Source organism: Chiloscyllium plagiosum, chromosome 7, assembly GCF_004010195.1.
Source record: "Chiloscyllium plagiosum isolate BGI_BamShark_2017 chromosome 7, ASM401019v2, whole genome shotgun sequence".
Lineage (NCBI taxonomy): Eukaryota > Metazoa > Chordata > Chondrichthyes > Orectolobiformes > Hemiscylliidae > Chiloscyllium > Chiloscyllium plagiosum.
The window spans coordinates 5,581,010-5,596,604 of NC_057716.1; the positions used below are offsets into that span (position 1 = coordinate 5,581,010).

Genomic DNA, 15,595 nt, shown 5'->3' on the forward strand with positions numbered 1-15,595 from the left:
AATTGTCTATGCCGGCCAGATATTCTAAATAAATTTAGGCCCATTTGGCTATATGTGGTCCATAGCCCTCTAAACCCTTCTTATTCATATACCCATCAGATGCCTTTCAAGTGCTGCAACTGCGCCAGCCTCCACCACGTTCCTTGGCAGCTCATTCCAATCACATACCACCCTCTGCATGAAAACATTGTCCCTTAGGTCCCTTTTAAATCTTTCCCATCTTACCTTAAACCTATGCCCTTTAGTTTTGGACTCTCTGACCCTGGGGAGAAAGACCTTGTCCATTCAAATTAACCATGCTCCTTATGATTATATAAACCTCTATAAAGTCACCCGTCAACCTCCAACACTCCAAGTCAGCCCAATTCAACCTCTCCCCATAGCTAAAACCCTCCAACCCTGGCAACATCCTTGTAAATCTTTTCTGGAAACTTTCAAATTTCACCACCTCCTTCCTATAGCAGGGAGATCTGAATTGCATGCAGCATTCCAATATCCTGTACAGCTGCAACATGATATCCCAACTCCTATACTCAATGTACTGATCAATAATGGCAAGCAAATCAAATGCCTTCTTCACTATTCTGTCTACCTGAGACTCCACTTCCAAGGACCTATGAATCTGCACTCCAAGGTCACTTTGTTCAGCAACATGCCCCAGGACCTTACCATTAAGTGCATAATTCTTGGCCTGATTTGCCTTGCCTAAATGCAGCACCTCACACTTATCCAAATTAAACTCCATCTGACACTCCTCAGCCCATTGGACCATGTGATTAAGATCCCACTGTAACCAAGGTAACCTTCTTTGCTGTTCACTACACCTCCAATTTTGGTGTCATCTGCAAACTACCAATCATACCTCCTATGTTCAGATCCAAATCATTTATATAAAATGATAAAAAGCAGTGGACCCAACACCGATCCTTGTGGCACACCACTGGTCACAGGCCTCCAGTCTCATTCCTGTCCCTCAGGATTCCCTCCAACAACCTGCCCACCATTAATGTCAGGCTCACTGGTCTATAGTTCCTTACCGCCTGTCTTAAATAAAGGCACCACGTTAGCCACCTCCAGTCTTCCGACATTCACTTGTGGCTAACAATGTTACAAGTATCTCAGCAAGGCGCCCTGCGATCATTTCCATAGCTTCCACAGAGATCTAGGATACACCTCATCAGGTCCTGGGGATTTATCCACATTTACACATTTTAAGACATCCAACACCTCCTCCTCTGTATTATGAACATTTTTCAAGATGTTGCTATTTATTTCCCTACATTTTATATCTCCCACATCCGTACCAAAGTAAACATTGACGCAAAATGCTCATTTAGTATTTCACACAGCTTCTGCGCTTCCTAACCTAGATGGCCTTGCTGATCTTTGAGGGGTCCTATTCTCTCCATAGTTACTCTTTTGTCCTTAATCTATTTTAGAATCCCTTTGGATTCTCCTTAAACCTATTTGACAAAGCTATTTCATGTCCCCTTTTTGCCCTCCTGATTTCCCTCTTAAGTATACTCCAACTGCCTTTGTATTCATCTAAGGATTCACTCTATCTCTGCTGTCTATACCTGAAATATGCTTCCTTCTTGTTCTTGATCAAATTCTCAATTTCTCTCGTCAGCCAGCATTCTCTACACCTACCAGCCTTTCCTTTCACCCTACCAGGAACATGCTGTCTCTGGACTCTCGTTATCTCATTTCTGAAGGCTTCCCAATTTCCAGCCATCCCTTTACCTCGAACCACCTCCCCCATTCAACTTCTGGAAGTTCTTGCTTAATACCATTAAAATTGGCCTTCCTCCAATTTAGAACTTCAACTTTAAGTGTGGTCTATCCTTCTCCATCACTATGTAAAGCTAATAGAATTATGGTTGCTGGCCCCAAAACGCTCCTGACTGACACTTCAGTCACCTGCCTGCCTTAGTTCCCAAGAGCAGGTTTTTAGATTATCTACAGTGTGGAAACAGGCCCTTCAGCCCAACAAGTCCACACTGCCCCTCCAAGAGAAAACCACCAAAACCCATTTCCCTACCCAATATTTACCCTGACTAACGCACCTAACACTATGGGCAATTTAGCATGGCCAATTCACCTGATCTGCACATCTTTGGATTGTGGGAGGAAACCCATGCAGACACAGGGAAAATGTGCAAACTCCACACAGACAGGCGAGAATCGAACCGAGGACTCTGGTGCTGTGAGGCAGCAGTGCTAACCACTGAGCCACCATGCTGCCCACTGGTTTGCCTTATTTCCCAAGAGTAGGTCAATTTTTGCACCTTCTCTAGTAGATGCATCCACATGCTGAATCAGAAAATTTTCTTGTACATACTTAACAATTTCCTCTCCATCCAACCCCTTAACACAATGGCAGTTCCAGTCCATGTTTGGAAAGTTAAGATCCCCTACCATAAGCACCCTATTATTCTTACAGATAACTGAGATCGCCTTACAAATTTGTTTCTCAATTTCCCACTGACTATTGTGGGGGTCTACAGTGCTTCTCCATTTGGCCATTCTTTTGGTCACCTGTTCTAACACCTCTTTAAATGCACCAGTGTCAAGTGTTCTTTACATATGTTTCTGTGAAGTGCCTGGGATGTTATACCACATAAAATGAACCAAATAAATGTACAGGTACATTGCCATTTGTTTTAATATCACAAGGTGTGAAGCTATTTGTCCTTACCTTCCATAAAGTATGGTCCAAGTTCAATCCGCCACACAATCTGCCCTTTCTGTGTTCCATTTACACCCCGGTTTTTGGAATCCCAAACATTTCCTGGGGAAATCTCATCTGTAGAAGAATGAAAAAGAAAATAAAGATGAACCTAGCAATGTACACTTTATTTAGTTCCATCCAGCACCCAGAAAAATTCTAGGTAAACTAAAATGCAATTGATAAAATGCCTGTCAGAAAATGAAAAGATGTTTTTGCACTGGCCCAAAGGTAGAGACACTACTAATGCATCACAAGGGCCCAGAGTTAGTCTGGTGTGTAAGCCAGCACTGGTGTAAAGCTGTATTCAGTTTTGATGAACGTTGTTAATTAAACAATTCACCTTCCGATTCCCCAAAGCGTGTCCAACATCTATGTGGCACAAATCAACAGTGTGATGGAATACTCCCCAATTGCCAGGATGGGTACAGCTCCAACAACGCTCAAGAAGCTTGACACCATTCAGGTCAAAGCAGCCGCTTGATTGGTATCGTTTCCACTGATTCCAATACCAACACTCAGTAGTAGCGCTGTCTACTATCTCCAAGATGCAACGCACAAATTCACCAAAGATCCTCAGACAGTACCTTCCTAACCATGACCACTTCCATCTGGAAGGGCAAGAGCAGCAGATACATGGAAAGACCACCACTTGCAACTTCCACTCCAAGCTACTCACCATCCTGACTTGGAAATGCATTGTCGTTCCTTCACTGTTGCTGGGTCAAAATCCTGGAAATACCCCCCGAAGGACACAATGGGTCAACCTACATATTGGCCGCAGAGGTACAAGATGGCAGCTCACTACCAACTTCTCAAAAGCAACAAGGGAAGAGCAATAAAAGCTGGCTAACCAGCAATGCCCACGTCCCACAAGTGAATTTAAAAAATTTGCAAATGATCATTACTGCCAACACATCAAAGATTGCCCCTAGAGTTTTCTGGCACAGTCATAGTGTCTCTGTCCCTTGTCAGAAGGTCTAAGTTCAAGTCCCATCAGCCTCAGAGGTGTGTCTTAACAGAGTGATTTTCTTTTTAACATATCAAAGGTAGCCACAGTAATCTATAGAAACAAATCTATGCATTTTATACTGAATATTTCTGAAATAAAAACAGAAGTTGCTGGAGATGCTCAGCAGGTCAGGCAGCATCTGCAGAAAGAGAAGCAGAATTAACATTCCAGATCAGTGGCCTTTCCTGAGAAATGGAAATCTGTAACAAACTTTAAACAAATACAAAGACAGAGGAAGAGGAGAGAGGAGAAATATCAAAAGGGATGCTCTGTTCTCAGTTGGGAGGCAGAAGAGATGAAATGACTAAAGGGGGGGGGGGTGGCAAAGACTAAAGGAGATGGTAATGGGACAAGTAAAGAAACAAAATGAGTCTGGAAGAGATGTAAATGGAAATAACAGAAACATGACCAACAGCTGCCAACTGAAACAATCAGGGACAAAGATCATGGTCTGGAAACAAACTCGTCCAAGTTTTCTTGTTTGAACAAGAGCCAGACATTGCATCAATACAATCATCAATTTTAAAAAAAATCTCAAGCAGAGTCCTGAGCATTTAACCAAAGTAGGTTCCACACATCCCACATAAAAACAAGGATTATTGTGACACATGCGTTCCCAAAGTATCACCTCTTACTTGGAGAAAATTCGTGAATTTGGTTTTGTCCTCAGGTCTCCTCCCGAAACCTCTCTTTCCAGTGCACTGATTACAATATCAATACCATTGCCTGCCCGTGTTCTGTAATGGAAAATTTCATCAAATTTTTCATCAATTTCCACCCTTCTATTTCTGATTTTTCTCTTCCTCAACTTCTACGTCTTAATTTACAGGGACAATATTCACAATAAGCAGACTCATACCCGCAGCTACTTTGACTACACTTTCTCCCATCCATCTTTCTTTTAAGAAATCTATATTCATTCCTGCAGCCTCCAAGTCTCCATCACATCTGCTCTGTCAGAGCCACCTTCCATACCACTGCTTCACTGTGGGTTGACAGGGATCTTGACTCTGTCAATTCAATATCCCGCACTTCAACTTTCATTCCTTCCCTTGCCTCCAAGGACACAATTAGATTCCCCTATCTTCACCTTCCACACTATTAGCCTCTGCATCCAACAGGTTATCAGCTAACATTTTCACCAGCTCCAACATGATGCCACCAAGAAACACATCATCCCACCCCTACGATTTCTGCAATCCAAGGAGACCCTTCACTCCATGACATTATGATTCACTCTTCAATCATTCCCAAAGCCCCTTCCTTCCCATGAATGCTCCTCATGCAAGAGCAGGAGGTGCAATGCCTGTAGTTTAATCTGTAACAAGTGAGATAGAAGGAATGTACTGACAATCAAGCCTTGCAGAACTGAAAAGGGTTGAAAAATTGTTCTGAGGAAGAGTCATGTCAGAGTCAAAACATTAGCTCTGTTTTTCTCTACACCAATGCTGCCAGATCTGCTGAATTTCTCGGGTGCTCTACGTTTGAGCCATCAAAGTAAGTAAGTTGATTCAATTACCAAAATATCAATTGCTTCTCTTTTGTCCTACTATCCAGAATAAAATAAATGTCCATTAAGCTTCTTTAAGGAAATCAATATTATCCATTTATTATGAATAAAATTTATTCTTAAAACAAGTGGGTAACACTGGCTATCAATGAAGCCACGATCTGGAATCAAAACTATATCCCATTAATTCCACATACACACAGTCGCACACACACAACACACACATGCACAAGTCTCTGCAGAGATAACAAGTTCTTGAAATAGGCAAATCAATCCCTGTGGGCCTTAGAGTTTGGAAAGAAAGGGTAAAAAGAGATGTTTTCCCACATCCACTGAGTTTCCTATTGATGAAGTTGAATTGTTGACAGCTGTAAATTGATGATTAACATTTACCACTGATTTCAACCAACTTAGATTTGAGTCAGTGTGGACTCGTCACTGTTTAGCCCATTAGCTTTTTTCCAGATAGACAAAAATATTGGTTATTGGACACTCTTGTCAGTTTCCTAGGAATACTTGCTGAGAAACAGAATTTCAGCAGAGAGATTTACAACTTTTGACATGCCTTCCTTACTCTGACACGTGGGTCTATAAAACAGAATTCTAAGGCCAGAAGGGTTGTTAGACAATCATTAGCATTGAGGACCCCTAATCCTTTCAAAGCAAATTTTTTTTCAGTAATTAAGACAATAAAATCCACCTCTTATCTCTTTGAAAACTTTGCTTGACTGTTTCTCCAAAGTCACCCAAACTGAAGTAAACAGCAGATAAACAACAGCACACATTAAACTGCTGGTTTCATTTACAATAAATCATATGGTTAAAAACTCTTTTCAATCCAGAGAAGTTAGTTTGAGTATATTTAAAAATCATCCAGCTTTTTTTCCCAACATGGTCCTGAAATATAAATGTGCATTCCCAACAATTCTCCTCCCTCCCCATGTTCCGTTTCACTCCTTTCAGGTGAAATGGAGTCTTACTTCCACTCCTTTCAAGTTAGTAAACTCTTCACCTTCTTCATGATACAATCTTCTTTGCTGTGGAGATATGAAATCAGGTTGGGTCATCCCTACTTGGAACACCTTGCACGTAACATTTTGATTTTCCAAACTGTTCACACTCTAACCTCTGTGTCTTAGCTGGTCCAATGAAATGAAAAACCTCACCTCCTTAAGTAGACAGTTCATAGCCTTCTGGACACAGCTGCACACCACTACAGACAACTGCAAACCAGGAACTGACCCTCACAGTGGATTCTTGGCCCTCTACATTCACCACATGGTCCACAGGAAAGGAACGTTTGCTCCCTAGTTTGCGGATAGCACCTGGAGGTGTTGGCGGAAGGGATGGAAATTAGAAATTGTTTAAAACAGATTTTTAACAAATATAAAGACAGAGAAAGAGGAGAGAGGAGATGCTCTGTTTCTGGTTGGAAAGCAGAAGAGATTAAATGAGTAAATGGGGTTATGCCAGAAGACTAAAGGAGGTGGCAATGGGACAGGTAAAGATGGGTTAAGGGGAATAACAGAAACATGACTAACAGCTGTCCACTGAAACAAATGAGGACAAAGGTCATGCCCTGGAGCTGGAAAGCAGGCCTTTTCCCAGACGACCACCACAGAAAGCAATGCCATCAGATCATGCCAGCCTGCACCCAAATGGCAGCCCAGATTAGTGCTGCTTTCCTGAGGCAAAGGAATGCCCAGCAGTGCAGGAAGAAGATCACTGATCTTCTACATCCTACAAGGGAAAGTACCATCATCATCCCTCTGCTACCTCACCATAAAGGGCTACCACTTATTTTAACTTTCCATCCTAACATGCATCCATTGCATGCATGTCTCACCAAGGCTCATGGACTGAAAAGACTCTCATTATTCTACGCAGCATATCCATTCAACTATTCTCACTCACCTCATCCTCCCAAACTCCTAACACATTCCTGCCCTCTGCACTTTCTACTCACTCACTGGGAATAAATCACCACCAGTCCTGCAACATCACTATGCCATTTCATAATACCTAATCCCTCCCTTTGCAGGAAACACTGGCCTGTACCCAGGATGCCTCTACAGCACTCTGATCTAACTATGCATGATTCCGTATTGCTTGCATGTAACCTGGAAAAGCACAGCTGGTCAGACAGCATCGAAGGAACAGGAGAATCAACGTTTTGGACATAATGGCCGAAACATCGATTCTTCTGCTCCTCGGAAGCTGCCTGACCTGCTGTGCTTTTTCAGCACCATACTCTCGACTCCGATCTCCAGCATCTGCAGTTCTCACTTTCTCCTTGCATGCAACCCACAAAACTGACTTTGACCCAGTACTTACACTGAAAAGACATGGATCCCCATTTCAGGTAGAACAAAGCACCTGATGGACTGTAGAATTGGACAAGCTCCTTTACTTACTGTGGGATAACCCTGTGACTGTCCACAGTCCCCCAAAAGGGTTGTTCCTCCTTGACTTTCAAACGTGGCCATTTGCTTGAAGCATAAGCAGTGTGTTTACCAGAAAAGTTGCTGGCACATGTCGCAGGTATGACTTTGATGTAGCATGGTGCCACACAGCGACATAGCAAACTGTTTAGTGCTCCCCAATATGACATTCTCTCTGCATTAAAAAGCAATGCAAACCCCAGAGCCCTGTTCGACCCTGTGGGTTAATAAAACCAAGTGGGTCGCAGAGAGGCTGGCAGCCTTCAAGAAAGCACAAAGCGAAAGAGTACTAAGAAAGCAAGCTAAGACCGAGAAGATGAATCTTGTATACACGGGGGAGATGCATGTATGTCTGGCAGAAGCATGCTGGTTCCACGTTATCTTTATTTCCAAAGTGTTGAAAGGCTGAAATGGTGTCTGAGTTAGTTTGAGAGTAGACATGATGGCTTGCTGATGCTGACTTGCGTCAGTAAATGTTCAAGGAGGATGGTGGCCCTGGGGCAGCATGGTGGCTCAGTAGTTAGCACTGCTGCCTCACAGCACCAGGCACACAGGTTCAATTCCACTCTCAGGTAACAGCGTGGAGTTCTTACATTCTGCCCATACCTGTGTGGGTTTCCGCCAGGTGCTCCGGTTTCCTCCCACAGTCCAAAGATGTGCAGGTTAGGTGGATTGGCCGTGCTAAGTTGCCCATAATGTCCAGGGTGTGCAGGGGATGTGGGTTAGCCACAGGAAATGCAGGGTTACTGGAACTGGGTATGGGGCGCATCTGGGTTGGATGGTCTTTGGAAGGTCAGTGTGGGCTCGATGGGCCAAATGGCCTGTTTCCATACTGTAGGGATTCTATGAAAATAGTCTATGAGCATGCAGGGAGACTGTTGTGAAGAAGCAGTTGGATGATGGTAGGCTTAAGCATTTAGTGAGTTGATGCCACCAGATACCTGCTCTGATTTATATGTTGGGAATTTGTGCCATCTTATTTCTTGGTCAAGGAAAGGAGAATTTGCAGTGTAAATAGGAGGAGATGGAGCTTTAATGAGATGCAGGTGCATGGGAATAAGGTCATCACCTTCAATGGCAAGATTCTGGAGTCATCCTTTACAGGTTGAGGCGAAACTTAGAAGCATTTTTCTTGATGTTGGGAATCTGAGTTTTTCATTCTCACTTCAGTTGCCCATCTCATACTATACCAAGAAGGGAAAAATTCTGACCATACTATTCTGCAAAATGAGTGTGACCTCTTTTTCACAAAAACAAAATGGGAGAAATCCAGATCAAATAAAGCATTAATTTAGGAAATCAAAGCAGAAGATATTAGCAATATATAGTATACAATTGGAAAACATTTCACCATGCTAGTCAATTTACCCCCACTTTACTTTTAACTGTTGTCCATCCCTACACTGTACCCAAGCCATTTCTCACATTCAGAACCCTCTACTTTCTGTCCTTGCAGAAGGAAACACAACACAGGGAGATGCAAATAACTTAGAGGCGCTGTTCCAGTAAGACCCATTTGACAGCTGCTCTTAATGCTTTCCCATAAGGTTACTGTGAAGAAGGTCACGTTCCAGCAGATGTCAGATCCCTGTAATGACTTACTGTGACAACTTTAGTCTCCTAAAGCACTGGTGACCCAGATGTTATCCAGTGTTGAGATTAACACCTCCTGCAAACTGATGTCTATGTCCATATACTTTGCATTATGGAGCAGCATTAAACAACTGGTGGTGTTGCTACTGATGTTTCTGCTGACCCTTGTGCTATTGGGTACCGTTGGTGTTGTTCCTCTAGCTTTTCATAAGATAGCAAGGCAGAGCTACATAGGCTACAGTGAAGGCTGACACCAGGGGAGGTCAGATCAAGGTAGGTGAGGTCCAAGATAGGTGAAATGCCTTTTAAAACTTTGGATCTCACCAGTCAACCAATGAAATGAGGTGCTCATCCAGTGCTGTGTATACAAGCCTTACCCAAATGCAAGCCAACATTCATGTGGTTTCACTGCTTCTGGGTTGTACATTTCACTGATTAGTGACTCACTGCTGTATTCTTGCCTTGTTAACTGTGGTGAGTTCTACACAGCCCAAGCTTGCTTGCGTATTTAAATGACTGACACAACATCACCCCAGGCTTTTCCTGTTTACCTAGGATGTGGGCAAGTAAAATATGAATATAGATGTGATCATGTTGCATTTCTGGCAGATACTTTCTATTCACCCTGTTCAAAGATGTCATGACATACCCTGAGGCAGGTGGGCCTTGAACCCAGGCCTCCTGGCTCACAAGCAGGGACACTACTACTTTGCCACTGGAGTCCCCTGATGGATTTCTGGCATTTTGTGGAGACTCACCTGGCTTTTTGCAATTAGGATACATCCAGTCCACAATAAAGTCTGGATAAACCATTATTCCAACAAATTTTACTTTGGAACGTTGGGCAGAATTTTCACCCCTATACGGGGAGGCATGCAGATGCAGGTGGGCACAAATATTTGTGCCAGTTCACCAGGACCATCCCACCTCAGATGGTTTTCCCAGAAGGAGCCATGTTACAAAAGCTAAAGCAGCTGATACCCAAGTAATGGAAGTAAATGTTTTATCAAGGCAAATTCTCAGAGACTGACAGAAATTTTCTATTTGGTCCACTTACTCTCAGTTTCAGGAAGAGGCCAGATGTCTGCTGGCAGCTTCCTGGTGATAGACTGTGGATGGGGGTGTGAGGGCACAGATAAACTCTCCAGGCAAGTCTTAAGAACCTGCCAGTCTGCCTGCCCACCCTACAACCACAAACCACCCTGTCAAGAGATACCCATACAATGGTGACCCAACAACTATGGCCATGATGTTCATTTAAAATTGCTATTAGCCCTCCATCTTTGAGATCTTGCCCACTGGCCAGCGATTATCACTGCCAGTAGATGATGTTTCCCCAAAACGTGAGGGGTCAGGCACCACCTGACCCAAAACCCAAAATCCTCTTCCTTACCTCTCCAAATTCTTGACCATATAAAATCTAAGAAAGCAATCAGTTCTTCTTATATCTTACATTTCACCCTACTTTCAGCAGTTAAAAAATTCCAAAGCTTGTTCCCCACCCAGTTATCTAGTGTCATTTGTATTAAATACTTTTGTCCAAAAATACAATTGTAATTTCCACTTCCACATTTCTCAGTCTTCTGTGTGAATAAGCTGGTTGCACATCAAACGTAAATAAAAAAATCCTGAAATTCTGAAGAACGATAGGTTGATTTATTTGTTTCATACTCATTATTTATTGCTAGCTTTGACCACCTTGAAATAATTAGACCAGAAATGATGCGCTAGGTTGCTAGCAGAGTGGAGGTGAATGGATAAACGTGAATGACAACATTTATTTTTCTTTCTAGACCACATCAAGAGTTTAGAGTTGTGACTTCATAGTTGTGATTTATGTTAGTAGCACAACAGTCTGTTCAGTGGCAAGCTTCTGTTTGACAAACCAGGCATACTATCTTTAGACTACAAACCTAAGCTGTTACACTTATAAGAAGTACAAAGTATTATTTTCAACATCTGATAATGACTGATTGCCAGGATTCCATCTCAACTCACGCACAACATAGTTAAAAACACATTAATATTTATTCTGTGTGGTGTACTTGACTGAACACCAAGCTGCAGTTTACTGTAAAACTCAATGGATCTCAAATTTCACTGTCTTTTGGAATAAATTAAAAGATCTAGCAAAATAACAACTTGCATCAGAATTTCAAAAACTTGCATCTTTATCAGATTAAAAATGGACACTCCAAATTAAATTTGCAGCTGATTTTCAAAGAACTGAAGTTCAATCAGCTCCAGTAAAAGACACAATGGCAAAAATGTAACTCCAAAAGATTGGCTGTTTGCATCCCTAAACAACCCTGTTTCCTCACACGACCATCACTGCACATCTTTTTGCTGATCATAATCCTTCATAAAGTTGTCGGTTTCATTCAAGGTGTATTCCAACAAACAGTCCAGCATTCACACAGAGAAAACTCACTTACCATAATGCATTATTTGCATGTGCAAACCCTCTAAGTAAATCACTTTTAACAGGTAAAGTCAAGCCACTTGCTTCAAAGGAACAAGAAGTGCCAGAATTCAGGTGGATATAATGATCAAACAACAGGAGCTGAATTTAAATCTCTTCATTATCCAAAACAGCACTGTTTCATTTTCCAACTGTGCTATTCACCAAACTGGAGTCTAACTTTGGAATTCCAGTGCCCAGGAAAATTGTTATCTTCATAAACAAACATTTTCAAAGATGCCCTATATTTCCTCTTTCAACTCAGTCACAAAAGGCTGGAAGGATACTTGCTGATAAACCCAAGCAACTAATGAGTAAACAAATCAAACAGAAATCCAGCTATTTTAATCAGGACCAAGTTGCATCACTGTTTCTAAAGAGAAAGACACGTGAACCACATTTCAATACCAGAGACTTTGAAAATTCTCACATACATTTACAGGATATAATAGCTGTGTTCTATCCAGTTTCCTTCCTTCAGATTTCCATGCCTGTAAATTTCCAAGAAGGAAGCCATCTGTACAAGGTTTACAAACTACCACGACTTCTTCAGGCGTCTAGTTTCCGTTTACTAGAAAGGTGAGCTAGAGGCTTGAGGGATGGGTGAGGTGATATGGGGTGGTGGGGAGAGGGGGCGTTGGTGTTAGATTCCTTCAAGAGACTGATTACAGGTACTCAGTTTTATTTTCTCAATGCAAGGATCACGTGAGTACACTATAAATCCTATTACATTAGTGGCTGGCCTTACAGCGTGTGATACCAGCAGTTCATTTACGACCTCCTGTAAAGCAGTCAAATTAAATACCACTGAGGTAACACTTCATGGAGAACAATGTACAAAAACAGTTCACACTTTATAGTGTAATCAAGCTACTCCAGTGTAGTTCTGTAGAGGTAGTTACTGATGTACATAATCTGTTTGCATGCAGCAAGATCCACAAATACAAATGAGACAAATGACTAATTCTAACCTGATTTTCTGTCACTGATGAGGATCGCAGTATCTATATCATCATGGAATAGGGAACCGCCATGATCCCATACATTTCAAAGATGGAGGCAACTTAAAGCTGGCACCTCAAAACACTAGAAAAGTACAAGTGGATAGCAAGATAATCCAAATCTGGTGGCAAGAAAGGCAGTTGGTCCAACAGCAGCAGCCTCTCCCAAGCCAACATGCTAAATATCAAGGCAGGTACAATTACAACATTTATAAGACATTTGAACAGGTACATGGATATGAAAGGTTTAGAGGGATATGGGCCAAACACTGGCAAATAGGACTAGTTCAGTTTAGTAAACCTTGTTGGCAGGGACGAGTTGGGCCAAAGGGCCTTTTCCATTCTGTAAGATTCTATGACTCTACGCTCACTCAAAACTAACTCCTCTGGGCAGGACATATTGTCTGTATGCCTGATATCAAACTCATGAAGCACATTCTCCAAACTTAGCTCAACTACAGGAAGAGGCTCCCAGAAAGACAATGGAAATACTTTCAGGATGACCTAAAAGCCTGTAAAGTAGGGGGTAAATATCCTGCTGACTCATGGGAGTATCTGGCTTGTGACCGACCAAACCGTAGATTAATTTGTGGAAGCACCAAAGAAATTGAGAGACTTTGTTGGGAACACCGAGAGGCAAAATCAAGGCATCTGAGGAAGCACACTAGTCACTAAATAGTCCAAATACCAAACCTTTCAATGGGTCCACTACTTTTCATCATTCATATAAATGACTTGGACATGAACATAGGAGATATGGTTAGTAAGTTTGCAGATGACATCAAAATTGGAGGTACAGTGGATAGTGAAGAAGGTTACTTCAGAGTATAACTTGATCTTGACCAGATGGGTCAATGGGCTGAGGAGTGGCAGATGGAGTTTAATTTAGATAAATGTGAAGTGCTGTATTTTGGAAAGGCAAATCAGGGCAGGACTTATATAGTTAATGGTAAGGTCCTGGGGAGTGTTGTTGAACAAAGAGACCTTGGAGTGCAAATTCATAGTTCTTGCAAGTGGAGTCTCAGAAAGATAGAATTTGGTATGCTCACCTTTTTGATCAATGCACTGAGTATGGGAGTTAGGAGATCATGTTGCACCTGTACAGGGATTGGTTAGGCCACTTTTGGAATACTGCGTGCAATTCTGGTCTCCTTCCTATCAGAAGGATGTTGTGAAACTTGAAAGGGTTTATAAAAGATTAACAAGGATGTTGCCAGAGTTGGAGGGTTTGAGCTATAGGGAGAGGCTGAACAGGTTGGGGCTATTTTGCCCAGAGCATTGGAGGCTGAGGGGTGACCTTATAGAGGTGTATAAAATCATGAGGAGCAAGGATAGGATAAAGAGACAAGGTCTTTTCCCTGGGGTGGGGGTGTCCAGAACTAAAGGACATAGGTTTAAGGTGAGAGGGGAAAGAATCAAAAGGGACCTAAGGTACAGATTTTCATATAGACAATGGTGCAAATATGGAATGAGCTGCCAGAGGAAGTGGTGGAGGCTGGTACAATTACAACATTTAAAAGGCATTTGCAAGGGTATGTGAATAGGAAGAGTTGAGAGGGATATGAGCCAAATGCTGGCAATTCGGATGAGATTATTCAGGATATCTGGTCAGCATGGACAAGTTGGACTGAAGGGTCGGTTTCCATGTTATATGCTTCTGTGACTTTGGCTCTTTGAGCACATGTGGCAGAATCTGCAGAACCCGCCAAACAAGAGCAGAGATCAAAGCAGCCATGATCTTGAAGAAACTAGCATTAGGTAAGGGATAAATTTTAAGCAAAACACACCAGGACAGCCCTCTTTCCTCTTTGAACGAGTCATTAAACTGATGTCCTGTCTGCCCTTTCAGTTGGTTGCAAAGAATCCAATTCCACAGCATGATTAGAAAAGCAGCAGTGAACAGGGGTCACTTCATATTGCTCTTAGTTACCTGTGTTGCTACTTTATTTGTGCATCTGTACCTTTAGATCCATCTGATCCTCACCCAATTTGGACTCTTATTTCCCAGAAGAGTGTGACCTTATTTAAGGAATTCTCCTTTGACTGAGTCATCGAGTCAGAGAAATGCACACCACAGAAACAGACCCTCCAGGCCAATTCGTCCATGCCAACCATACAGCCATAGTCTCATAGAGATGTATAGCATGGAAACAGACCCTTCGGTCCAACTTGTCCATGCCGACCGATATCCCAATCCCACCTTTCAGTACTTCACCCACATTCCGCTAATCCCCTCTTATTATATATCCATCCAAATGCCTTTCAAATGTTGCAATTGTACCAGCCTCCACCACTTCCTCTGGCAGCTCATTTCATACATGACCACCCTCTGAGTGAAAACGTTGTCTTTTAGGTCCCTTTTATATCTTTCCCCTCTCATTCTAAACCTATGCCCTCTAGTTCTGGACTGCCCCAACCCAGGGAAAAGACCTTGTCTATTTATCCTTTCCATGCCACTCATGATTTTATAAACCTCTACAAGGTCACACCTCAGCCTCCGACGCTCCAGGAAAAACAGCCCCAGGCCTATTCAACCTCTCCCTATAGCTCAAATCCTCCAACCCTGGCAAAATCCTTTCTGAACCCTTTCAACTTTCACAACACCTTTCCGATAGGCAGAATTGCACGGAAAATTCCAACAGTGGCCTAACCAATGTCCTGTACAGCCGCAACATGACCTCCCAACAGCTGTACTCAATACTCTGACCAATAAAAGAAAGCATATCAAATGCCTTCTTCACTATCCTATCTACCCGCAACTGTACTTTCAAAGAGCTATGAACCTGCGCTCCAAGGTCTCTTTGTTCAGCAACACTCCCTAGGACCTTACCATTAAGTGCATAAGTCCT

The 15,595-nt window shown here is 42.4% G+C and overlaps 1 protein-coding gene across 5 annotated transcripts in view; it reads right to left on the reverse strand.

Moving 5' to 3' along the window:
• Positions 1 to 15,595, reverse strand: part of hecw2a (HECT, C2 and WW domain containing E3 ubiquitin protein ligase 2a) — a 335,739-nt gene that overhangs the window by 172,407 nt on the left and 147,737 nt on the right. For all 5 annotated transcript variants that reach the window (XM_043692900.1, XM_043692901.1, XM_043692902.1 and 2 more), the window contains one exon: positions 2,699 to 2,806. In XM_043692900.1, coding sequence (XP_043548835.1) covers positions 2,699 to 2,806 — 108 coding nt within the window. The remainder of the gene's footprint in view (positions 1 to 2,698; positions 2,807 to 15,595) is intronic.